Source organism: Talpa occidentalis, unplaced genomic scaffold (genome assembly GCF_014898055.3).
Source record: "Talpa occidentalis isolate TD23 unplaced genomic scaffold, MPIMG_talOcc4v2.1 talOcc4.13, whole genome shotgun sequence".
NCBI classification, from domain to species: Eukaryota; Metazoa; Chordata; class Mammalia; order Eulipotyphla; family Talpidae; genus Talpa; species Talpa occidentalis.
Window position 1 is genome coordinate 75,124,102 of NW_023601322.1, and position 27,736 is coordinate 75,151,837.

Consider the following 27,736-nt stretch of genomic DNA (forward strand, 5'->3'; position numbering starts at 1 on the left):
GAGTCTGGAGTTTAGGGGGAAGGTCCAAGATAGACAGCTAACAGTGTAGTAATGGTATTTAAAACCATGAAACTAATTGAGGGAGAGAAGAAAGGTGAGGAGATCCTAAACCTGAATTGTGAAGCATTTCATTACTTAAAATCTGAGGAGCCAAAAAGGAAGGAATCAGCAAAAACTGAGAATCGACCACTCACTCCAGTAAGAGAAAAAACGAGAGGGAGGGCCTCCCCGGTGGCGCAGCGGTTGAGTGCTGGGTTGCGAAGCTGCCTGCGGCCTCTGCGGCACCAGTTCGATCCCCGGCTGCTCCCCGGACACCAGAGGAGGGTCCCACATGGCGCGCGGACCTCTCCTACTGCCCGCTGCTCCCCTCAGCAGTGTACTTCGGTCCTTCTGCCTGCTCTGCTCCCCGCTCTGGCTCTGGTGAATTCTCTCACCCTCCCGTGCTTCTGACTGTACCCAGTGCATGTATAAACAAACAAACAAACAAACAAACAAACAAATAAATAAATAAAACATGCCTCTATTTAAAAAAAAAAAAAAAAAACCAAGAGGGAGCCAGGTGAAAAAAAGTATTTCATGAAGGTAGGAGTGAGCAGTTGTGTCCAGTCCTGCATAACTTAACATAAATTAACAAAATTATGAATATGAGATAGAGCTTAAAGATAACTAAAAGTAAAGAACAAGCAAGGTTTTTTAAGAGACTCATGCTCTACTGACTTAGCTAGCTGGGTGCTTAGGAGTTCATAGGAAGGACAAATGACTTCCTATTGGAAAGACATTTCTGCATCTTAAAGGATGTGTAGGATTTTTTAAACTTAACACTGGAAATTGGATATAGCAGGATATCAAGAAAAATTGATATCCTTGCCACACAAAGATAATTCATTGACGTTTGCAGTCTTATCATACCTTTTCTGTATTGTACTTTTACTTGATTGAGATTGTGCTGCAAGCACATTGTTTTAATTTCATGCCAGTTCTTAAAAACTCATCATTGTATCACATGCATTTCTCATGTCATTGTAAATGGTTTTAAATATGTTTTGTTGTTCAGCTTAAGTAACAATTTTTCTATTAGGCCATTTCGACTTTTTCACAACTTTAACTATACTTTAGTTAACATCTTGGTGAATTTTCCATTATTTTTTAGAAGAGATTCCCAGAAGCTAATGAATCAATGGTTATTACTGAAATTAATTCCTGTGACAATGTGCAGAAGGAATAGGGTCCAAAAGGGAATAGTTAGTGGTATGGCTGAGAGAATTAATGGGTTCCAGATCACAAAGAATCTGGAATGTTTGCCAGCAGTTTTGACTTTGCTTTAGGAAAATTAAGTTGTCAAAATGTTTAGAAGAGATTGAAATAAGAGACTGGAGATGGGAAGATCAATTCTAATGGTCTAGAAACAGAGGATACATTTTTTAAGGATGCATCTTAGTCACCTCAGAGGTGACTGAGGATTATCTGCTTGTAGAGAAGACACTAATATTAGTTATTTACATTGAATCTGTCAAAAGACAGATGACTGGCAATACTTTTTATTAAACAAATGATTAAAAATCATTTCCACTTAATTTTTCAGTAGTTGGACACTGCTGACATTTTCATCAGTTGACTTTTGTTCCTTTTTGTTGTCAATTATTAGTGAAGTCAGTACACTGGCTGAACTGAGATCTGGAGTTACTAGGAAAAGTGTTTCAAGCTTTTGATGTTTAAAACTAGAAACATTCGTTAATGATTGCTTTTTATTGTTTTAATGCTTTGGACATTTTGTAACCTAAAGTATACATTGCAGTGCTTACAGTTGTCTGGATAATTGTTCAAATTTAACATCTCATTTCTTTTTAAAGGTGAAAGATAAAGCTTGAATGAATAAATACTTTATATAAATGAATGAGACTTAATTTTAAAAGTTCTATAGTTGTCAATTAATGATAATAGTAATCATTGAACCATCCAAAGAAGTTATCTTCTATAACCAATTTTCAGACTATTGATTTTTTTTTTCAAGTGAAAAGCTATGAATTTCTGGTAGCTGTCAATTATTTTGAACACCGTGCCACCTTTTGAGATTTTTGTTAATTAAATACGTTATTGCAGATAAAATTAATGGAGGATGCTGCTCAATTTTAGATAAGGAATATTCACTTTTTTATAAATGGGGAATCTGTCAACTGTTTTTAAAAACAGTAGGTTTCACTTTACAAATAATGAAGCTTTGTTTTTTATAAACACATTTTTTAATGTACCTTTTTTTTTAAGATTTTTATTTTATATAAGAGCTGGGGTACAGGCCAAAGGCGCAGGAGGGTGAGAGGATTCACCAGAGATAGAGTGGAGAGCAGAACAGGCAGACAGACCAAAGACACTACTTGAGGGGAGCAGTGGGCAAGGCAGCAGAGGGCTGCCATGCCATGTGGGTATCTCCCTGGCCAGCTGGGAATCGAACCCAAGCTGCAGAGGCTGCGGACAGCTTCACAGTGCTGCGCTCAACCCTATGTGTCACCGAGGAGGCCCAACTTTCAGTAATTTTTTTGTTTTAGATTTAGAGAAAGGTTTAGTTAACAGAGCCAGTATCTGTAAAATATTAGTGGAAACCATGAGGTATTGTTATTATCTTTGTGTTTTGTTTTGTTTGGGAAAAAAATAGTTTTATGTGACCAAGAAACAGTCAACATCAGTTTCTTTGTGTATTAACATTCTGTGGTTTGACATTTACAATAAGAGATTTAACATTTGAACATTCTGAATTTATTATAATCATTAATGAACAAAGTGCAAGAAAGAAAACCACTGTAAATATGTGCCTTTATTACATATTTCTAGGTAAGAGTGGTGGTAGAGTGTTTTGTGGAAATAATGTGACTTCTTGTCTTTCACTATTTTTGTCATATTTTTCCCATGATAGTTTAAGAATTAACTATCTGATTGCTTTCAAGGCTATGAAAATGAGCCGGAGGTCAGCTGATGCCAGTCAGAGGAGTTTGGCATATAATCGAATAGTTGATGCCCTAAATGAATTCAGGTACATATTCTTAAGTATTCCATAATACAGAATTGTTCACTGTTGTATGCTAGGTTTGTTTCTTTGCTGCAACTTATTCTAATAAGTTTTAATTTCAAAAGTTGTTTTTTTTTTTTTTTTCCATAGCCAAGTGAGGGTATAATTCAGTGGCCAATTGTTCCTATGTTATTAACTATCAAATACACATGGGTTTGAGCACATTTGGGAACTTACAGTGGTGTGTTTTTATTATATGGCCATTAGACAAGCATTGTCACCAGAAAAGTTATTTTGAGCTGACAGAAATGTGCTTTGTTTTTCTCTTGCACACCTAGATGTGTTTGTTGCCATTTAGTATACCTTGTAGTTTTTTTTTGAAAGCTGGGCATAATATATTAGGATACAGGAACTGAGTATAGTTCTTATGTAGTTATGTGAACTTAGTTAGAATTGAAGTCATTAGAGGGGGAGAAGAGGGATGAATGGTAACAAAGTGAGGAGTGGGCCCAAAGGTGTATGATAAAGGGAGATGGGTGCTCTGGGAGGATGGGGTGTGGTGATATACATCTGAGGTGTGAACCTGTTCCTCTGAATCATATATAGTAATGTAAACCAGTGTTACCCTAAATAAATTTATTAATTAAAAACAGACTCATAATACCACTTTGAATGTACAACATATTTGTTGCAGCTATTTCTAAACTTTGTTTTGGTTTAGATCTGTCAGTTCCTTTGTTTTATTTCTCTATATTCCACAAGAGTGAGACCAATGTTTAAATTCTAAAGCTAGGCCATTTATACTATCCAACACTGTAGGAATTAGGTCATAGGTATTTCATTCAAAATATTTTTAAATAAAAATGTTTATAACTTTAGAGCTATAAAATCATTAAAAATCTAGGTCATAATTGTTTGCTTTCCTTTTTGTATTAGTTTGATTATTTTACTTAAGTTAATGTGCAAATCGGAAAGGTTACATAGGTTAGTTAAACATTCTTATAATATATAAGAAATACTTTATAAACTCATCATTTTTTTATTAAGAGATCCGTCAGTGGAAGTACTTTAATATGTATAGTTGATCTTCATTATTTATAGTCTGTGTTTGTGAATTTACCTACTTGTTAAATTTATTTATAATCTCAAAATGCTTTTATAATCATTTGTGGACATGCATTGGTCAGGGAATACCTGAGTGGCCTGACACACACATACCTAGATGAGGTCAAATAAGGCAGTACTCTGCCTTCTTGTTTGAGTTCTCATTTTGTATCATGTCCAATTTGACATGTGTTTAGTGTCACTTTTTAATAGCATTTTTATGCTTTTCGTCAGTGATTCTCCTATTAAAAATGGCCACCAATCATAGTGCTCAAATGCTATCCAGTGTTCTTAAGTGCAAGGATATTGGGATGTGCCTTTCAGAGAAAATACATATTAAGTAAACTTTATTCAGGGATGAGTCATAGTGCTGTGGGCTGTGAATTCAGTGTTAATGAGTCAACAGTATATTAAGATATCTATAAACAGAAACCCACATAAAACAGGATTATGTAATTGATGGGATGATGAAAATGTTGTGACCAGAGGCTCTCAGGAACCTAGCCCAGTATTTCCACAGAAGCAGTGATTGGTGTTCACTAATTCACGTTTGTGTTGACTTTATGGAATATTGTTGCAAGTTCATGAGATTCTGTCATACTTAATTTTAAAATTAAGTAAATATTAAAATATTAAAAATTAGCAGTTAGATACTTTTTAAAGTTTGTGATTATTTGAGAATAAATAATTAATGAGTTTTAGGTAATCGAGAGGAAGAAGGAAGTGATTTGTATGTATGTGGAAGCCGTGAAACCAAGAAAAGCAGGAAGCATGTTTAGTTGGTTGCTGGCTGGCAACTTTGGGTTTTTATTTTGACATCATACATGTCAAAAAAGACTAAATCATATTTACAGGTATTTTACGGTTTCCTTCCTACTGAAGGAATCTTTCATTCTCCAAGGACAGACCAGGAAAAGTAAAGAGTCAGATGACTGAAAATACTTGTACTTCTTACAGTTGAAAGGTATAACATAATCATTGGGGAAAAGAAAACACCATTACTTCTAGATTGTCAATGACAATATAAAGTTGCACATAGTGAGAAGTACATTCTGAGGTCATAGTATACAGCATAAAAAAGCTAATGTGCTCAGTCATATGTGGTTCCCACATATTCTGGAGAGTAAAAAGTTTGAGAGATGGATTAGTTTTTTTAAGTCCCACCTTTGCAGGAATTACTTAGTCTAGTGAATATATATGACTTTGCTGGCATAAATTTGCTTCAGTGGATAGATAGGTAATATATAGATATTAATGTAAAAATAAAAGAATTACTATTTTAAAAGTATCTTTTGAACTCTTTGGAAGAGAGTAGAGTGCAACTCATAGGACTAGATATTGTCTATGTAAATGCAAAAGACACCAGAAAGCACTTTCATACTTGCGGACTAACCATCTCTTGTGTTGAGTCAAGAAAAACTTGAGGGCCTCCCTGGTGGCGCAGCGGTTGAGCGCTGGGTTGCGAAGCTGCCCGCAGCCTCTGCAGCGCCAGTTCAATCCCCGGCTGCTCCCCGGCCACTGGAGGAGGGTCCCACATGGCGTGCTGCCCGCTGCTCCCCTCAGCAGTGTACTTCGGTCCTTCTGCCTGCTCTGCTTCCCGCTCTGGCTCTGGTGGATTCTCACACCCTCTCGCGCTTCTGACTGTATCCAGTGCTTGTATAAATAAATAAATAAATCTTTAAAAAAAAAAAAAAGAAAGAAAAGAAAAACTTGAGACTATTGAGAGTCAAAAGATATAGCACGCTTGTATAGTGTCCTTACTGTTCTTTAGAACCTTAGTGAAGAGTATCAGCATAAGCAAAAAAAATGAAGCTGATAAACTATTGTTATGATTGGATATATGGATAAGCTATTACCTCATTTAGGATATTTTCTATGGTTTTATTTGTAATATATTGAAGTACATTTGGCATAAACCTTAGAAATATACCTGGAAGTGGCTTTAGAACTTAATATAGTCCTATATTTTAATTTTACATGTAGAGGAAACTGATACTTAACTAGGGAAATAACTTAGCTGAGTCACACAGTCATTGGGGTCAGAGCCAGTCCCACCACCAATATATTTGAGTTAACATACAGACCGTTTCTCATGGCACAAGACTGATAACAGGGGAGGAAAGACTCGATTCACTGTCTCCTCTAAAAAGAAGAGGTGGTACATATCCACAATGGAATGCCAATCACTATTAAAAAACAGAAAGAGGTGAATTCTTGTGATTGCATGGATGGAATTGGGGGTGGTTAGGCTAAGCCAATGGGAGAAAGAAAAATACTGAATGATTTCAATCATATGTGAAATATATAGAGAAACAAAGCAAAAGAATAGGCAAAACTAAACAAAAACAAAGCCTAGAAATATGACTGTGGAATTGAGGCTACCTGTGAGAGAGACTAGGGAGTGGGAACAATGTATAGAGAGGGGGCTTACTGTTGTATGATAAAAAGGGATATGGGTGCTTTGGTGGTGGATGGGGCGTGCTGAGGTACATCTGAGGAGATGTGAACCTTTTCCCTGAATCATATATAGTGCTATAAACCAGTGTTACCTCAATTACCGAAAAAAAGCTTTAGTAATCTAGGAATAAGGGTAAGGCTCTCAACATAAACTTTAAGTGTATATAATTCTTGAAACTATGAATTTCACAATATATTTTCCTCTTTTTAGAACAACAATTTGTAATCTTTATACAATGCCACGAATTGGAGAGCCTGTCTGGCTTACAATGATGTCTGGGACTCCAGAAAAGAACCAGCTTTGCCACCGTTTCATGAAGGAGTTCACTTTTCTAATGGAAAATGCTTCAAAAAATCAGTATGACCTACTCTGTCTGTCTATTTACCCTATGTTAGCTATATTTACTATAATTAGGTATCTTTGTTGTCATCAAACTCTGTTACAAGAGTCAAAGAATCAATCATTTTTTTTCTGGAATTATTTCATTTTACTCATAATCAAAACAATTCTAAAATAATTAAAAGATAGGTTGTGGAAGAAGAGCATAGTTCATCTGAATGCGAAACAGAAAACATTTTTTAAATTTCATGTTAAGTTAAAATTCCTGATGTGTTATAGAATTCTTTGAGGCTTCTCTTTTCCTGCAAACTGTATGTACTTATACTGTTTCATTCAGTAGAAAAGAAGTAAAACTCATATTTAAGAAAGCTGCAGAATTCCGATGATACATTTTTAATGTATTTTATCGTATTGCTTTCTTCTAAAACTTTTATTAAATTCCTAGAATTCTTATGAGTAATTTTTGTGTTTTTATTCTCTTTGATAATTTAACATTTACTCTCTATTATTTTCCTAATAAGTAATTTGGAGGTATATAGACCTGATAATTGATTCATTAATAAGCTGCAGATTAAATACTTTAAAAAATCCATAGTTTTTCAGATGAAATGGCATTTTCCTTTTGTAATTATCATCAGAAAATAGCTCCTGGTGAATGCTGTCTTTATGAATTTTCTTTAAACTCCTGTCTAAGTGAAGAATTTATTAATGTCCATTTTCATTGTGGTGCTATACCTATTTTTCCCTTTCCCTTTTTTATGCCATTTGGTCACATGAGAATATGTAATTTTTACTTTCTTCTGTTACTGCATTTTTGCCTAAAGTTTTATTGAAGGCAGGTTGGAATCTGATAGGATGTATTTTGTTTTCAGATTCTTGCCAGCACTTATTACTGCAGTTCTCACGAATCATCTTGCCTGGGTTCCAACAGTCATGCCAAATGGACAACCACCTATAAAAATCTTTTTAGAAAAACATTCCTCTCAGAGTGTGGACATGTTGGCAAAGACTCATCCGTATAATCCACTTTGGGCACAACTGGGTAGGTAGTCTGAAAACCCTCATTTTTTTGGCCGTTCACATGGACTGTCGAATTATTTTATAGCAAAAACAAAAAGAAAGAAAATGCTCTGTTTTATCACCTCCATTTTAAAAGATTATTTGTTCTTTTGTGTCTGCTAAATTGTCCTGTCCCAATCTTATGCCTCATACCATTCCTTGTATAGAACTACTACTGGAACAAGAAGAGTGGGATGATGACTGGCCTGTTAGCAACTTCAGGGTGTTTTGTGTTCGGTACTTTGCCTAGAAAGAATTCGCATTCACCTGTGATAGAATACATACAATTAAATGAGAAGTAGCCCTTGAGATTTCTGTTCTACCTTTGTTTGTTGAGGGGTTATGTAAAATATTTCCTTAGTGCTAGGCCTTAGTGAATAAATGGGTAACAGAGAACAGAGGGTGTTGTTGATGAGTTGACAGTCATTAGGAAGGCACTGTAATGTGAAGCTCCGAAAGCACGCTGTGGAGTCACAATTTTCTTATTTTATAAAGTGGGCATAATAATAGTACATACTTCACAAATTTATGAATAATAAATGAGACAATATATGTAAAGTGTTTACTCCTGGATAACACCTGGTAAATGTAGATGCTGTCTCTCCTGCTCTTACGCACTTGCTGTTCAGTGATAGGGAAGGAGGAGTGATTAAGATAAGCATAGTTTGGTAACTTGGTAGAGTACACAACCCTTAGGTTGTGCTAATGAGTGAGCTTGCCAGGCAGAATGTCATATGGCTTATCTATGTAACTTCCCCTTTTCTTCCAGTCTTCTGTCTTTCCTTCCTCTTTCCCCCCACTTTTATTTAATTACTAATCGGCATAAAACAAACACATATATAAAACATACACTTAGCTAAATTTTAATATTTATATCAAAGTATACATCTTTTTTAAAGATTTATTTATTTATGCATAGAAGAGCCGGGGTGTAGGCCAGAAGTGCAGGGTGGGGGTGAGAGGATTCATGAGAGACAGAGCAGGGAGGAGAATGGGTAGGTTTATTGAAATACACTGCTGAGGGGATCAGTGGGTAAGACAGGAGAGGTCTGCTGTGCCATATGTGGGTTAGCTCCCTGGCTGGGGATCCAACTCAGGCTGCAGTAGTGATAGTGTGGTAGTGCTGAGACTTAACCCCTATGCTACCAGGGAGGCCCCAAAGTATACATATCTTTGAAAACATCACCACAGTCAAGATGGTGAACGTATCCATCGTTTTCAAAGTTTCCTCATGCCCTTTTATAATCTGTCCCTCCTGCTCTCCTCACCGTACCTTTCACCTTCCCCTGTACCCAGACACCTATTCATCTATTTTCTGTCACTACAGGTTAGTTGACATGTTCTAGAGTTTGTATAATCATGGAGTACATGCTTCTTGTTTTTGCTTGACCCGTTTCATTCAGCATAACTTTTTTTGTAGTTCACCTATTTTGTATAAATAATTTACTCCCTTTAAATTCTGAGTAGTATTTCATTATATGAATATTATCATACATTTATTTAGATCAAGTAATTCAGTAGCATTTTTTATTTGAATATTTCAAGTCTATTTTCAGTTCTGCTGAGTGCATAACATCAGGTCTGTACAAAGAACATTGGAGGGTATAAAAATAAATAGTATCTATTCCCTTTCCCCAAGAAGTTGACAGGTTAATATTGTTGGTAACATATATATGGACAGTAATCATGATTTAAAGTGGAAGTATGAGAGAAACGAAATTTAGAGGGAGTTCAATAAAGGAAGCTTACTTTTACACAAGGGAGAATGCTTGGGTGGAAAACTTTGGACTAGCAGAGATAAGGAAAGGAAAGTGTATAGCATAAGTAAAGAGGTTAGTGTGTTAAAATCCTGAGAGTATTCAGTGGTCCAGTTTAGGCAGCCTACTTTTAAGTGGGACTTTGGGTGAATAAAGGTGAAAGAGTAACTATAAGAAGATAAACCTACTGTAAAGGTAAAGTCAGACCAGCCATGAAAGAGTCATTTGCCATGGTGAAGAAGTTTCAATTTATTTGATGATTAGTGGGAACTTTGGGAGTAATTTAACAATGGTATATTACTATTACAGGCAGTGGCTTAGCCAGAGGAGAAGAATTTGTCATAGTATTATCTATAGCATATATTTATTTGAAACTAATTTGTATTTGTCCCTTTAAAAGTGAGGTTGGGGGCCTCCCTGGTGGCACAGGGTTTAAGCATCAGCACTATGAAGCTATCCACAACTACTGCAGCACGAGTTCGCTCCCCGGCCAAGGAGCTACCCACATGGTGCAGCAGACCACTACTGTCTCGCCCGCTGCTCCCCTCAGTAGTGTATTTCAGTCAATCAGCCTGTTCTGTTCCCCACTCTGTCTCTGGTGAATCCTCTCACCTCGTCCTTCCCCTGCACCTCTGACCTGTACCCCAGTTCTTGTATGCATAAATAAATCAGTCTTAAAAAAAAATAAAAGTGGGGTTGGAGGGTAAGGTAAAAATAGAACTTTTAAAAATGTGTATATTGACAATATTGACAAGTTGCAAACATGGAATTAAATTTAAATTAGTGGCTTTATATTTTCCATTTTAGAGTGTGTTTGGCACTTGTTCATTGATTGGTTTAATTTGGGCTATAGCATAAACATAGAAATGGGATTGGTAACTCCTAGGTTCTCCTCTCCTCCCTTTTAATGGACATAAAAGTGAAAATGGACATAAGAGTGAAAATAGACATAAAAGTGAAAATGAATCATGGCTAGATGTGTTGCCTTTTCTTTTCCTCTTAGTCAGGATGGGCCTCATTATTCCTTCCCTTTATGGTCTACCTTGAGTACCAAGTCCTCTAGAAAATGGAAAGGAAAATGGATTTCTAAAATCATGGGCACTAGTGCGGGGCCCTGGGTAGCACAGCAACGGTTAAGGTTTAGGAATCTGATCAAGAAAGTTTAAATATATAATGTAACTCTTCCAACTCTGCTCCATTCCTTCTTGCCTCTCCTCCTGCAGCTACTGTGCTTTATCTTCTCTTCATTGGATTAACATAATTCTTTTGCATGTAGTACTTCAGATAATACCTTCCCAACTAGATGAAGTGCTCTGCCTGGGGTGAGGCACAGAGAATATTCTTGGGAAATGTGACTTTTAGAACTGACTCTTTGAGGTTTTAGAATGATGGCAGTTGCTTAAGGAGGAAGCTAGAAAACTTTTCCATTCATCCTTTACTTTGGTTGAGACCATTCACATCATCCTGAATAGTCAGTCACTCACCTATTAAATAACTGAGAGCAATATAACAAGAGTAGGTTATTATAATAATAATATATAATATTATTCGTATAATAAGAGTAGGTTTCTGATTATTGAAATTAGTGGGTTTAGCTGCATGAGTTAGAGGGTGTGTCCATTAACTGATTTTTTCATTGCAGGGGATTTGTATGGTGCTATCGGCTCTCCTGTGCGGTTAGCAAGGACTGTGGTAGTTGGTAAACGACCAGATATGGTCCAGAGACTACTCTATTTTCTTACGTACTTCATAAGATGCTCTGAACTTCAAGAAACCCATCTTTTAGAAAATGGAGAAGATGAAGCCATCGTTATGCCAGGCACAGTAATTACTACCACTTTAGAGAAAGGTGAAATAGAAGAATCTGAATATGTGCTTATAACAATGCATAGAAACAAAAGCAGTTTGCTCTTTAAAGAATCAGAAGAAACAAGGACTGCTAACTGTAACTGTAAATATTGTAGCCATCCACTTCTTGGGCAAAATATAGAGAATATTTCACAACAGAGAGAAGATACTCAAAATAGCTCTAAGGAACTGCTAGGAATTTCAGATGAGTGTCGAATGATTTCTCCTGCTGACTGCCAAAAAGAAAATGCTGCTGATGTTAAACAGTATGGAGATAAATTAAGAACCTGCCTTGACACCAAGTTAGAGACAGTTGTTTGCACAGGATCTGCTCCAATAGACAAATGTGCATTGTCAAAGTCAGGGCTAGAGCCAGCAGAGGAAGCATGGCAGAGAGAAGAATTGCTGGATTCAGATAATCATGCAGACCAAGTGTTGAGATCCACAGGAGTGGTTGTGGAAAAAAAACCACCAGATAAGGATAACCTTGTGACTGCTGCATTTTCTTGTGAGGCAACCCAGACAAAGGTTACTTTCTTGATTGGGGATTCTTTGTCACCTGACTCAGATACTGAACTGCGTAGTCAGGCAGTGGTGGATCAGATCACCAAGCATCACACCAAACCGCAGATGGAAGAAAGAGGGGCTGCTGATCAGCATCAAGAAACAAAACAAACAACTAAGGACCAATCTGGCGAATCTGATATACCAAACCTGGTTTCTGGAGAATCCTGTGACCATCCCTGTTGGAATCCCTCAGACTCAGAAAGCATAAGCTTATTTGATGAATATTTTAATGACGATTCCATTGAAACCAGGACTATTGATGATATTCCAGTTAAAATAAGTACAGAGAGTAAAGAGCATTGCTGTATGTTAGAGTTTTCAAAAAGATTATATACAAAAAATACCAAACAAAACAATGAATTTTGTAAGTGTGTAGAAACAGTTAACCAAGATTCATGTAAAACCTGCTTTCCTCAGCAGGATCAAAGAGATACACTCTCCATTCTTGTCCCCCATGGGGATAAAGAGAGTTCAGAGAAAAAAATTGTTGTAGGGAGTGAGTGGGACATTCCAAGAAACGAAAGTTCAGATAGTGCCCTTGGAGATAGTGAAAGTGAAGATATAGGTCATGATATAAGTAGACAAGTAAGCAGTTATTATGGAGGAGACCAAGAAGATTGGGCAGAAGAGGATGAGATACCTTTTCCTGGGTAAATATAAGATTTTATCTAAATATATACTATTCTTTAACTGGTCCCTGAAGGTTGGTAGTAACAGATACAATAATCTACACTTTCTTGGTGTTAATAATGTTTATTATCCTGGAACAATTCTTTTATTATCATGTGCTTTTATTCATAGAAAAGATTAAAGGCTAAGCCCTTTGGGCAGACCAGAAGGGCTTTGTGAAGGCATTAGAGAAAAATTATGTTGGTATGTAGGGGATTCTTTACATTTGTATTTCAAGCCATTTAGGAGTGTATTACACTCCTAAAAAGAACTTAAGACTGAACTATACTCTCAAAAAAAATTTATGCTGAGCCTGACAACTTGGGAGAGAGAATCACTGAGAAGATAGAAAATGACTGTTAGAAATATATTTGTTCAAAATTAAGATGAAATTAGGAAATACATACTTAATTCAAGGGAGAGATTCATCCTTGAGAAATTTTATAAAAAAGCTTTGAATTTGTTTTTGATGATGACTTTCATAATAGACTGTATTGAGAATGTGTTATAAACACAAGGGACAGCGTTCCTAAAGTCTATCATGAAAGATTTATGCTCACCTCATTTGGAGGTGTCCCATCAGATCCTCTACTCTGTATAGAAAGGAGTGTTGTCTGATTGAGCGCTTAAGCTAATTTTTATTTTAGGATGATTTTACTCTGAATATATTTTATAGAAAAGAAATGTACAAGAAATACGGATTAATAGTCTTAACACTTTCTTGGTGTTAAAAATGTTTACTACTAATTAGATTATACCTTCTTTGGGGAACTTTCTTCCAGATCAAAATTAATTGAAGTGAGTGCTGTTCAGCCAAACATTGCCAACTTCGGAAGGTCCTTGTTGGGTGGCTACTGTTCATCTTACGTGCCTGACTTTGTTCTTCAAGGAGTTGGGAGTGATGAAAGGCTCCGTCAGTGTCTGGTATCAGATTTATCTCATGCTGTGCAGGTGAGTGACTTTTACTGACCTAGAATTTTTTGATTAGAGATCTTTTAATCAACAGAACTGCTATATATTTTTGGTAACATTTTTCTGGATACAGTCATGATTCTCTAAATTCACCACTTTATATATATTGCCTGCATATTTATACCTGTCATTGTGAAAGCAAGTAGAAAATTCCAGGAATTTATCCAAATAGAAATATGAAATAGAGAAATTATTGTGTGTATTCATGGATCTTCATCAGTTGAGTATTTGTAATATCAAAAAGTTGTAAATGCTTATATAATGGATTATTTTCATGATTTCATTTTCACATTGTTCATTGCTAGTATATAGAAGTATAATTATTTCTTTGTATCTTGTATCCTGCCACCTTGCAAACTCTTATTAGTTCTTACAGTTTTTTGTGTGAATTCCTTAGAATTTTTACATACAGGATTTTGTCATCAGTGAATGGACAGTTTTACATCTTTCTTTCCAGTCTGGATACCTTTTGTTTCTTTTGATGATGCAGGCTAGGACCTTCAGTACAGTGTTGCATAGAAGTGTTAACAGTGAACATCCTTCTCTTTTCCTGATCTTATGGAAAAATAATTGAGTCTTTTATTATAAGTATGGAAGTACTTGTTGGATTCTTGTAAATCCCTTTTATCAGGTGGGGAGAGTTCCCTTCTATTCCTAGTTTTCTTAGTTTTATTCTTTAAATCATAAATGGATATAGGATTTTGTCATATACTTTTCTGTGTCTATTAAAATGATTATGTGACTCTTTAAATTGATAATAGGTTATATTCACTGATTTTTAGATGTTGAACCAACACTTGGTCATGGTGTGTAGTCTTTTTTTCATTGTTGCTGAATTTGATTTACCAAATCCAGTGTGGTAGATTTTAGAGTCTGTATTCATAAAGGATGTTAGTCTATAGTTGTCTTGTAATGTTTCCATCTACCTTTTAATGTCAGAACCATACTTGCTCATTAAATGAGTTGGAAAGTTCCTCCATTTTCTGGGACGGTTTCTGAAAGACTGATACTATTTTTCTCGCGGTGTTTGACAGACTATACCAATGAATCCATCTGAGCGTCAGTTTTTAAAATGAGAATATTTTAAAGTGCTAATTCAGTCTCTTGTTACAGTTTATTCTGACTTTATTTCTTCCTCAATTTTGATAATTTTTGTCATTCTAGGAATTAGTCTTATTTAACTGACCTAATTTGTTGGAATGAAGTTGTTTTTAGCGGACACTTAATAATCCTTTTATTTTCTTTAAGGTCACTGGTGATGTCCCCTTTTTCAATTCTGATTTTTTTTTTTTTTTAAAGATTTATTTATTTATACAAGCACTGGGTACAGTCAGAAGTGCGGAAGGGTGAGCGAATTCACCAGAGACAGAACAGGGAGCAGAACAGGCAGAAGGACTGAAGTACACTGCTGAGGGGAGCGGCGGACGGCAGGAGAGATCTGCGTGCCATGTGGGACCCTCGCCTGGCGGCAGGGGATCAAACCAGCGCTGTAGAGGCTGCGGGCAGCTTTGCAGCCCAGTGCTCGACCCGCTGCGCCACTGGGGAGCCCCCTTTCAATTCTGATTTTTATGATGTGCTTTTTTTTCTTTTTTCCCCCATAAGTTAGGGGAATCCTCCAATGAGGAATTCATTCATGGCTTGACTTATTTGGTAGATATTTTTGGCCCATATGCATCAGTGATTAGCAAGGCATGGCCCAGAGGATAATTAGACCTGCTTTGTGTAAATGAAGTTTTGTTGGAACATGATCATACACATTTATTTACATTCTTTATAACTTTTTTCTACTTCAGCTGCAGAGTTTTGTCAAGTTTGCTGATTCCTAATCTAGTTTAAGGTTTGTCCGTTTTGTTGATCTTTTTAAGGAAACAGCTTTTCATTTTCACTGGTGTAGGGGGCAGGAAGGGGCACAGGGCAGGATCTCTATAACCCAAGCAGACGGAATAAAGGAGGAGAGAGTCCTGGAGCCCTTAGTGGCTTTTGTAGGCTTTTATTGGGGTTTACCGGGTACATGGCATATAAGGGTGCTGGGGGGCCGGGAGGCTGGCAGACCTCCCAGCCCCCAGCAAGTCTTCACTCTATCTGAGGCCTCCAGCGTTTTCTCGTGACCTTGCTTCTCTGCTCTCGTGGTTCTCTCTCTCTGGTAGTTCTGTTCTGCTGCTTCTCTGCTTCTCTTTCACTCTCGTGGTTCCCCTTGACGCCGCCCTTATAAGCCCAGTCTTAGCCCAGGTGAATCCCATCTACATATGCCCACACCGCACTCCAGGTACCCGCCATCAGGCATGCATTCGGGACATCAGGGTTCCATCATCTATCCTAATGGCAGGAGGGCAGAAAAGCCTGATACTTTTTTCCTTACCCTACAACTGGTTAAAGATATATGTCTTTTTGTAGCCAATTGTATTTATTTGAATTTCCTTCAGAGGATGCGAGCTTTGGTGTCTTTGTTTTTTAACATCAAGCAAAGAGCTTTGTTCAAAGTGATTGTTCCTTAAATGGGCAATGGGATATCTTTTGGTGGGGTGCCAAACCTGTGCTTCTTCAGGAGCAAGCATGTATACTTAGCTGCGAAACTGTAGTAATAATGAAAGTTAGAAAGGAAAAAAAGCCATTGGGTTCAGGTGTTGTAAATTGTAGTTTTTTAATCTCAGTGTTATTGCTGGTATTCCAAATGAGCAGTGAAGAGGAAATCTTTATCTTTCAAATACAGAAATATGTTGCAGTATTGAGCACTGTAGAACTGTTCTCTCTTTCTGATAATGGTGCTCTTTACTTAATTATCGCTTTCAGTTTTTATGTGTAAACCATTGGGAGCCAGGGACATATGTGCCTGTAGTCCTTTTATCACTGTATATATGTTTAAAATGTTTTCCTGCTCTCCTGCTTACCTGTGTCTGTGCAGGTACCTCTCTCTCTCACTCTCTTTTTCCTTAAAAAACTGTCTTTTTAAAATGTAAAAAACAAAACATACTTTTTCCATTGTGCCTAATTATAAAATTTTCTAATTATAAATTTTCTAATTATAAAAGTGTCATTTAGCAAATGTTTGTGATAAACAACATATAAAGACATACAAAATAAAAAGAAAGTCTTCTACATGTTCTATAGTTATTTATAAATATATGGTAAAGAATTTGAGTATTTTTTAAATATACTTTGATTTAGATATAGGTGTGAATTTATTAAAGTGTTGTTGGGATAAATGTGTGTATGCATAATGCCTTTTTTGTTTCATTTAATGTTTCTTAGAAACTCAAGTTTGTACCTATTGGTTTGCTTCTTTTAAACTGTTAGCATCTGGGCCTCCCTGGTGTCACAGGCGGTTGAGCGCAGCACTGTGAAGCTGTCCGCAGCCTCTGTAGTGCCAGTTTGATCCCCGCCTGCCTCCGAGCAACCCATATTGTGAGCAGACCTCTCCTGTCTCGCCTGCTGCTCCCCTCAGCAGTGTGTTTCAGTCAGTCTGCCTGTTTTGTTCCCTGCTCTGTCACTGAATCCTCTCACCCCCCGCATCTCTGGTCTATACCCCAGCTCATGTATGCATACATAAATAAATCTTTAAAAAAAAAAAATCTCTTAAAAAAAAGCTGTTAGCATCTATACTCTGAATATATATCTTAATAATTAGAAAAACCTAGCACCCATGGCCTAGCACACAAGGAATAGACCCTAAGGCGCTCAAATTAATGCTTGCCACGTTGGGGTAGTTAGCTAGTTAGCACAGAACTTTTATTTTATTACCATTGACTTGTTCACTTGAATGTCTGTCCTATCTATTTTAGAAATGTTTAGTTCTTTCAAGATTAAAAAAAAAGCGTTTTCTTCCAGTTGTCTGACACATTGTTGTCACTTGTTAAATTCATTGAATAATGATCAGAAGACCGATGAAAAGTAAGTTCTGCATTAAAGAACATTGAGTTCTGGTAATAAATACAAAGTCTCTACCTCTGATGATTTCTGTATGGTAACTCAGTTTTTTTGTTGTTGAGTAAATTACAGTTGGCCGTTGTACAGCAGGGATTTGAACTGTATGGGTCCGCTTATATGGAAATTTTTTTCAAGTTCCCTTTCCCCACATCCTCCTTAGCCTACTCACTGTGGAAATGATGAGAATCAAGACCTTTATGATCTTCTTAATCATGATTTTCGTAATAGCATTTTTTATCTATAGCTTATTTTATTGTAAGAGTGCAGTATATATTACACACACACAAAATATGTCTTAATTGACTGTGATCAGTATGGTTTTGGTCAGCAACTGGATATTTAAGTTTTGGGACGTCAACAGCAATATGTGGATTTTTGACAATGCATGGTAGAGATGGGGAGTCACTGTCCCTAGTTTCCTCATTATTCATGAGTCAACTGTACTTCATTGTCCAATGTTAAAGATTCCTTGGCTGTAGTAGTTAGAATTTAATACTGTTTTTGTTTAGTATTGGTTTACTTCCTCATTTCATTAGCATTATGTTTGAGGACTTCATTTGCTTACCATGAAATGAATTCTTTTCTTTACAGCATCCAGTGTTGGATGAACCAATAGCAGAAGCTGTGTGTATTATAGCAGATATGGATAAGTGGACAGTTCAAGTGGCCAGTAGCCAGAGACGAGTGACAGATAATAAATTGGGAAAGGAAGTACTGGTTTCCAGTCTTGTTTCTAACCTGCTTCATTCCACGCTTCAGCTTTATAAACATAATTTATCTCCAAATTTTGTAAGTATGTGTGAGATTGGAATTTGAGCACTCTGATAATTATACCTGCATTAAATACTGCTGTTAGCGTCATCATTGTTTTTCTGAAAGAAATCATATGGATTGAGTGATTCTGTTCCCCGAAAGCCCATTTGTTGAAACTCCTAATCCCCAGGGTGATAGTATTTGGAGATGGGCCTTTGTGAGGTAGTTAAGGTTAAAATACATCATTAGGGGCCTCCTTGGTGGCACAAGGGGTTAAGACGCAACCTATGAAACTATCCGCAGTCTCTGCAGCACGGGTTTGATCCCAGCTGGCTGGGTAGATACCTACATGGCACGGCAGACCTCTCCTGTCTCGCCCGCCGTTCCCCTCGGCAGTGTATTTCTGTCGGTCTGCCTGTTCTGTTCCCTTCTCTGTCTCTGGTGAATCCTCTTACCCTCCCGCACATCTGGCCTGTACCCTGGTTCTTGTATAAATAAAAATAAATCTTAAAAAAAAAAAAAAATATATATATATATATATATATATATATATATAAAACATTGCTGAAAAGAAATTAAGGAAGATACACTAAATAGAAAGACATCTCATGTTTATGAATTGGAAGATGACAGTACTACCCAAATTGATCTACTGATTTAATGCAATCTGTATGGAAAATTTCTGTGATTTTTCTTTTAGAAGTAGGCCCTCTCCCCCCCTAAAAGAAAAGAAATACACCCTTCCTAAAATTTGCATGGTATTTCAAGGGAACCTGAAACGTTAAAACCACTTTGAAAAAGAACAATAAAGTTGGAAGACTCACGCTGCTTTCAAAAATTAAAGTGACAGTAATCAAAACTGTGGTATTGACATACAGACATATAGATCAATAGAATATACTGGAGAGTTCAGAAATAAATCTTTACATGTATGGTCAGTTATTTTTTAAAAAGGAAGTCAACAGCTTTCGAAGGGGAAAGGAGTCTTGTGAAGAAACCATGCTGAGAAAATTGGATACACATATGTAAAAGAATGATATTGAATCCTTATGCTATATAAAAAAAGGACTCAAATATTTTTTTTTAAAGATTTATTTATGCATACAAGAACTGGGCTACAGAGAGGGGATCAGAACAGGCAGATTGATTGAAATACACTGCTGAGGGGAGCAGTGGGTGAGTCAGGAGAGATCTGCTGTGCCATGTGGGCAGCTCCCTGGCAGAGGGTCAAACTCATGCTGCTGTTGCAGATTACTTAACCCCTTGCACCACAGGGAGGCCCTCAAACTTAAATTTAAACCTAACCTTAAGTGCTTCAACTCTGTGAAGAAAACTAGGGGATATATATATATATATATATATATATATATATGACTTAGAAGACTATGTGTTGGCATGTGAAGAAAAAGGAACCCTCTCATACTGTTGGTAAGTACGTAAACTGGTCCAACCATGTGGAAAACAATATGGAGGTTTCTCAAAATATTAAAAATAAATACACCATATGATCCAGCAGTTCCACTTGTAGGTGTCTACCCAAGAAATGCAAAAACAGTGATCAAAGGGATATATGCACTTGTATGTTCATTGCCATACTGTTTAGAATAGCAAAGTTATGAATGTAGCCTTGGTGCCCAAGGATGGATGAGTAATATTCCACTGTATACAGTCCGCATTTTCTTGCATCTATGAACATATTCTAGTGCATAATATAGCTGAGTAGTTCAAGAAAATGTGGAATGTACACAGTGCAATGCTTACTACTCAACTAGCTATATTTGCTACAATATGGATGGAACTAGAGGGGATTATGCTGAGCAAAATAAGCAAGGAGAAAGACAAATAACAGATGGTTTCACTTACATGTGGGATATAGAGAAGCAAAACAAAGGGTCATGGAAAACCAAATGAAAATAAACCTTGAAAGTCTGACTGTAGAACTGAAGCTATTGGAGGGCACAGGGGAGGCAGATGATTCCTGATGGGCTACAGTGGAGGACTGAGTGCTTTGCTGGTAGATGTAGAGGGGTAACATATCTGAGGAGGTGTGATGCTGTGCCTCTAAATCATATACAGTATTGTAAGCCAATGTTACCTCAATGGAAATGAAGAAGAAAGAAAATAGTGGGATAATCTATACCACCTTGGATTTGACCCAAAAGTACAGGCAGCAAAACAAAAATGGATTAACTGAACTTCATTAAATTAAATACTTCTGCACATCAAAGTACAGTATCAACATATATATTCTATAGTTAGCATTTTATTCTTCACTTAAGGTATTTTCACACTTAAGGTATTTTCCATGAGCATCATGGAAAAATCACACACCACAAAAAAACAATGTGCCAGTAAATCTATTTAGTTGTGTTTTCCCCAGGAGAAAATGGGTTTTTACAGCTGATTTTCTTTGGAAGGGAATTGTCTGACAGAATTTAGTGTTTTAAAACCTGAAACTCATGTTTTTTCTTGAACCATTTTTAGCATCAATTCACATGAAAATTCATCTATTTTGTAAACTCAACAAGTTAATTGATGTAAACAAAGTGTATGTTTTAGTTTTTAATATTCCAAATTAGAACATCTCTATTTTAGTTAGGACTGCAGAACATTCTTTCTGAGCTATTGCAAACTCATTTTCTTTTACTTGTCCACAGGAGAATACAGCCTTTTCTGTATTAATAAATTTGAAATCAATTTATGAGAGGGTTATATTTGTCAAATTTGGAATAAAAACTTTAAGTTCTGGAATGGATAGTTTTACATTTTGAATGTGCGTTATGTTACCCAGTTGTACACATGAAATAAAATGGTAAATTTTGTTAGGTATAATTGTCATCTTTAAAAACAAAAGAATGTAGAAGCTAAACTTTGATATGAGCTATGAAAAGATTTACACTTCTGTGGCTAAAATTGCATGCTTAAAAATGTACTCCATTGTGCTGGAATGAATAAATAGAATTGTCAAAAGCATGATGCTCTGTAATTTACCATCACTTAAGAGCTGGAAGCCATTTTCTGATCTGGTTCTTGTTTGCCCTCTATTTGCAGTGTGTAATGCATCTTGAAGACAGGTTGCAGGAGCTATACTTCAAGAGCAAAATGCTTTCAGAGTACCTGAGGGGGCAGATGCGTGTTCATGTCAAGGAACTAGGAGTGGTTCTAGGGTATGTTCATGACTTATTTTCTGACTTTCCTTTCTCGTTGTTCTGTCTTTAAGCAAAAAATTGTTGTTTTTCTTTTAAAATGTCTTTTTCTGTTAGATGCTGGTCACTGTTTACCAGTGGGTTGCTCTATATCATGTAAAAACAGATACCTAACTTTCATTGATCTAAAAGGCATTGTTTCCAGTGCCATTATAGTAAGTTGAGAATATAGATAAAAATGAATTAGAATCTAATTTTGGATGGTAGTATATTATCTACCATTATATAATTAGTCTTTGCCCATTTTCTGTATATTATATCTGTACATTCCTGCAGTTATTGCTGGAAAGCAGGCAGTTATCTCAAATGCTAACTGAAGGAAGAACAGTAAATTGGTTCAAGGCATTGTATAACCCTTTTTATTATATTGTGTGGTCACTTACGATCTGTGGCCACTTTTGTGTGTGTGTGTGTGTGAATTATTTCTTGAAATGCTAGTTGAATAAATTAAAACAAACTAGAACTTTTGTCTAATTTTGCTTTGAGGGAGAAAGAACCGACACTGTTAGTAGCCCACTATATGTCAGAAACCAAATTAAATACTTTCATTTATATTATTCCTGTCATCCAGATTGGAAATAGATGATTGTGTGTGTGATTTTTTTTTTTTTAAATTTAGTTTTTAAAGTAATGTGCTTATAACCAAAGTTCACAGTGCATTTTGGCATAAAACTAAAAGTAACAGTCATCATTGTTTTTTCCCCAGCTTCCAGCCCCTACTCAAACAATGGATAATGGATTGTTTTATTTCACAGAATTTTTTAATTTATAGAATTGAAGCAAAACAAATTGGTTTATAATAATATATTTTGCATATGAACATATACTAATCTACCTCATTATTTTTATTTACTGTGGCTCTTATATGATGGAATTTAGATTATTTTCAGTTTTATTATTGTAAGCTTGAATGAATGAAATCTTTTAATCTTGTGTGATAAATTCTTTGAAGCAGAATTTTGGGTAAAGGATGTTGTATTATGTTTTTGATAGGTATTGATAGTTATTCTAATAGATAATATTAAATAATGTCCAGAAAGTACTGGAGTAAATTTTTACAAGTAATGAGAAATACACTTTTTACTACCAGTTCTTATGGTATTATTTTAAATCCAGGCCAAGTCACTAGCTGAAAAGTGGAATGTTAGTTTTTTTTTGATTGAGCACCTTCATTTTTTATTTTATTTATATATATTTTACATCGTTGTTCATTTTTAAACAATGTTTGCTTTTCTCCCCCCCCCCCCCTTAGGTGTAGTCCCTGTAGAATTTCCTTCACCAGTTTCACCCTGTACAATCACCATATAGGGGAACCAAATAAGACATCAGGGGTAAAAAAATAATAATAGCAATACAAAACACAATAAAACATAAACAAGCAGACAATTATAAACCAGAGACAATACTGTAGGGGAGGACGAGGGAGAGGGATTAGAGGGAGGAAGGAGCACAGGGGACTATGGTGATGGAACGTTGTTTTATTCAGATTTATTCTCTAACCATGAATGAGTCCTGAATAACTTATTTTATGGTTACTGGTCATTTTTTACTATAAATGATATCTGGTAGGATGTATTTTTTTTTTTTTAACAATTACATTCTATTTTTTTAAAGATTTATTTATTTATGCGTACAAGAGCTGGGGTACAGGCCAGAGATGTGGGGGATGAGAGGATCCACCAGAGACAGAGGGGGGAACAGAACAGACAGACCGACTGAAATACGCTGCTGAGGGGAGCAGCGGGTGAGTCAGGAGAGGTCTGCTGCGCCATGTGGGTTGCTCTCTGGCCGGCCAGGGATCGAACTCATGCTGCAGAGGCTGCAGATTGCTTCATAGTGTGGTTATTAACCCCTTGTGCCACCAGGGAGGCCCAGATGTGTTTTTTTTTTTTAAAAAAAGATTTATTTATTTATGCATACAAGAAATGGGGTATAGGCCAGAAGTGTGGGGGGTGAGAGGATTCACCAGACACAGAGTGGGGAACAGAACAGGCAGACTGGCTGAAATACACTGCTGAAGGGAGCAGTGGACAAGGCAGGAGAGGTCTGCCACAACATGTAGGTTGCTCCCTGGCTGGCTGGGGCTCAAACTCGTGCTGCAGAAACTGCAGATAGCTTCACAGTGCTATGCTTAACCCCTTGCGCCACCAGGGAGGCCCAGTAGGATGTATTTTAAGAAGATTCCATTACTACTTCTTTGTTTATCTTATTTATAGAAATATTTGTCATCAAAAACAATGAGTACACAATCCTAATCTGTTCTATTGTATTTCTGAGATATGGGCAATCAGAAGGTCAATGAGAGGCTTTCTAACATCCATGACTTTGCTATTGGGGTTTAGGGACTTTCGTTTTAAAAAATCTTTGGTTCTGTTTTTTACTAACTGAAAAATTTCCAACCTGCGTTATCTTCAATTCTTACCTTTTCCCTTTGGTCCACAGTGATCTAAACCCTTGACAGCTCAGGTATAGTGACCTACATTGCCTATAGGACTCATCTTGTATTGCAAAAACCTGAATTTTATTTTTTTCCCTTTTATTTTAGGATTGAGTCCAGTGATCTTCCTCTTCTGGCTGCTGTAGCAAGCACTCACTCACCATATGTTGCCCAGATACTCCTTTAGCATGCTCAGAAAAATTAACTTTGGTGGAAAGTTTAAGTGGAAGCCAAGGAAGCAGACACACTATCCATTTATGGCATTTTTTTTTTCCCTGTTAGACTTCCTCCTGAATGAATCCGTCACGTGGATGTCCTCCATTGCAGTGCATATTTTGTGAGCATTTGATAGCTTTTTCCTTTTGACTGGACTTTTGCAAGGTGGTAGATTTTTAACTAAATGGAACTAAAATAGCATAAATAATTTTGTGGGAAAGCATTTGAAAAAACCAAAATGTTAATGTAAAAATTTTACAAACTGAATAGTACTAAGAAATTTCATAAGATCACTACAATGTTGCCATGATTCATAAATAATAATATATGGCTCATTGTTAAATGGCGCAGAAATACTCATTTTATTAGTTTAATTCTTCTAAAGTACAGATCTGTAAAACTTTATTTTTTGTTTTTCAGCTCAAAATAGCAAATTTCTGGGTATTTCTCAAAGTATTCAAAATGGCCTGTTAATTACAATAAACATAATAATGAGTGTAAATCTGTTTTGTTATCCACCCAGGTGTACATATGTATCTATTTTTTTTTTTTTTTAAGCAGGGGTAAACTACAAGATTGGTAAACATGCCTTTTTAAGAAAATATATTTTCAACTTGTATTAATTGTATATAATGTCAAAATGTTACTTTTCAGTGATTTTTGTGTTTCACACACCCTAAAATATAATTAAAGCCAATCTTTTCTTAAGGCTAATGAATATAAATTCACAAAATAAGTATACTACTTTATACCATTTGTTTTGTTTACAAGTATAATTCTTATAAATGTTAATATTTACATATTCACTAATTTAATAAATGAAAATTAGGGATAAAAATGACACCAAAGCATTGGCAAAATTAATACTATTTTCATTGAAAGTGCTCAGGTAGCCGAGGCCCTTGCTTTCGGTATCGGCCCTTATTCAACTCATAGAACTGAATGTTTGCTTCACTGCTTCATAATACTCTTTTTGCACTAATAGAACTCATTAACTGTTTAAGTTACTCTTTTTTCTCTAATAGCCCCTCTCTTCCAAAAGCTGATTTTTTTTCAAAGATTTCCACTCTTTTAATTGTTACTGTTTTTGTATATACTGTAGAGTTGCTTGTAAGAAAGGCTAATATGGAACCAAACTATTGTAAGTAATGTAAATAGAAAGATAGGTAGGTAAAATCGTCAATATGCTCTACTACCTCAGTTTACTTGAATACTACATTATAGTTAATTCTTTACTTAATCTGGTTTAAGATATATATATATTTTTTTTTTTTTGGTTTAAGATATTTTTAATGCTGCAAGTGAAGTTGGTTTCTGCTTTTATGAAATATTTTCATCATAATTAATTGATTAGCTTAAAAAAAGAAAACCACTTGCTTTATTCTGTTACTAAACACATTACTGTATAATACATCTGTTGTTGCTCTTTAAATTTTTAATAATTAAGGAATATTTCCACAGTTTGTTTAGACTTTGACCTTGAATTTATAGTGTTGGGTCATATTTTGCCTTGCTTTTTATGTATTCAAGAAATCTCCAACTAGACTAAGGAGAAGTGTTTGTTTTAATGGAATGTAAACCTGAAACTGGTGTTCCTGCAATCAGTTTGGCCCCTTGTCCTATCAGTTCTTCCCAGCTAGTACCTAAGTCTCCCGTGGATGACTTGCTGCCAAAGAATGTTTATGGATATATTTTCTTTGGCTTAATTTTTTTATCCTTTCGTTAATGAAATTCTTTCCTCTTGCTTGGAATTCTATGAATATCTCTTTGGCAGAATTCAGAACATAAAAAAGTTCATATATGGGCCTTTGGATATTACTTTTTCATTATAGCTCAGAATGATATGTAGCATTTTTTGTATGTTTTTTTTTTAAATTAATTATCAAACTAGTCATAGTTCTATCTATTTGAAATCTCTAATTACAATTTAGGAAATCAGTCTTCGTTCAGTAAGTGGATAGCTCATGTACTTGGCTTTGCTTGGAAGGAGAAGGCCCATAGTTTCTTATAAAATCACTAATCCTTATAGGATTCCTGAGTTTTATAATTCCCAGACCACCTTTAACTTCTTCTACTTTTGTCATAGTCATTCTTTCCTTATATACAAAGCCTAAGAAATGAGCTGCTACTGCTTCTTTAAGTGTGGTCACTATGATGAATGTGAAAGTTTTTGCCTCTTTGAAATAATTTTTCTCAACTTCTTATGGTACAGATATGTGTTACATATTTAAAGAAACCTGTTTGTTGAAACAGGAAATGAAAAAGGGATCTTTAATATTATAGATTTAAAACTAATTTTCCTTGTATATAAACTAATTGGTTTGATTTTACATATTTGTGGTTTTTATTAATATGTCTTAATTTGAGTTGAAAAGTGCAATAAATGTACTAGCACAGAATTCATTTTGTTGCAATTGGCATACACTGGGGATGATCACTTTTAAAAAAACCAGATTTTACACAATGACTCCTGGTAGATGTCTTATGAGAATGTTATGCTTTCTCTAAGTTATTTAGATAGTGGGATATATAAAATGTATATACTTGTTCCTTGTTCTGTACACATTTCTCAGATGTTCACCTGTACTATAATAAACCTCCCAGTTCTCGGGGAAATTTGTGCAATAAAATACACATGTCAATTTGATGTGTGATGTTCGTCTTTCTTTTCATGTGTTATTGAGACATGCTCACATCATGAACTCTGTTGTCAGACCACTTTGATTCTTTGCCCAACTGTCACACTTTTAGGTGCATGACTTTGTTCATATTGTCATTCTTTAATCCTCAATTTCTGTATTGGTAATTTGGTAGAATCTATTTTATGAGGCAAAAACCAACTTGACTTGTGAACATTATTTCCCTGTTTTCTCTTTATAGTTTAACCTCTGTATATGTAGCCCCAAGTGAAATACTTTAATTTTGCTTGTGTTTGAACTTTGTGCTTGTGATTATATGCCATATTTTATTTATGCTTTGCTTTTTTTCTTTTAACATTGTTGGAAATTCATCCCTGTGCTATGTAGCTGGTATTCTACTGAGTGATTATACTACAGTTTACCCATTACATTGTTGATGAACATTTGAGTTATTTCAGCTTCTGTTTGATATGAGCAATGAACCTCTTTTTTCATCTTTTCTGGTGTATATGGGTATTCTTTGGGACATATATCAAGGAGTGGATTTACTGCCATAGGGTATGTTATGCTTCAGCTTTACCAGAGACTTTTTTTTCCCTCAAAAGTGGTTTCCCAATTTAACTTAACCAACAGCTTGTGAGAGTTCCTGTTGCTTCACATCTTTGCGAATACTTACATGTGTGTCTGAAGAGTTGTTTGTGAAAAACAACTGTTGGCATTAAAAAAAAAAAAAAAAAAAAAAAAACTACCAAGCCCATCTAGTTATTTAAGCTCAAATTTATGCTTT

General features: G+C 35.7%; 1 protein-coding gene across 2 annotated transcripts in view; it reads left to right on the top strand.

The window, feature by feature from the left end:
- Positions 1 to 27,465, top strand: part of FNIP1 (folliculin interacting protein 1) — a 99,601-nt gene extending 72,136 nt beyond the window's left edge. For both annotated transcript variants that reach the window (XM_037509402.2, XM_037509404.2), the window contains 8 exons: positions 2,940 to 3,025; positions 6,774 to 6,920; positions 7,775 to 7,944; positions 11,361 to 12,783; positions 13,585 to 13,753; positions 18,290 to 18,487; positions 21,503 to 21,618; positions 24,203 to 27,465. In XM_037509402.2, coding sequence (XP_037365299.1) covers positions 2,940 to 3,025; positions 6,774 to 6,920; positions 7,775 to 7,944; positions 11,361 to 12,783; positions 13,585 to 13,753; positions 18,290 to 18,487; positions 21,503 to 21,618; positions 24,203 to 24,281 — 2,388 coding nt within the window. In that variant the 3' untranslated portion in view covers positions 24,282 to 27,465. The remainder of the gene's footprint in view (positions 1 to 2,939; positions 3,026 to 6,773; positions 6,921 to 7,774; positions 7,945 to 11,360; positions 12,784 to 13,584; positions 13,754 to 18,289; positions 18,488 to 21,502; positions 21,619 to 24,202) is intronic.
- Positions 27,466 to 27,736: the final 271 nt, after the last annotated feature.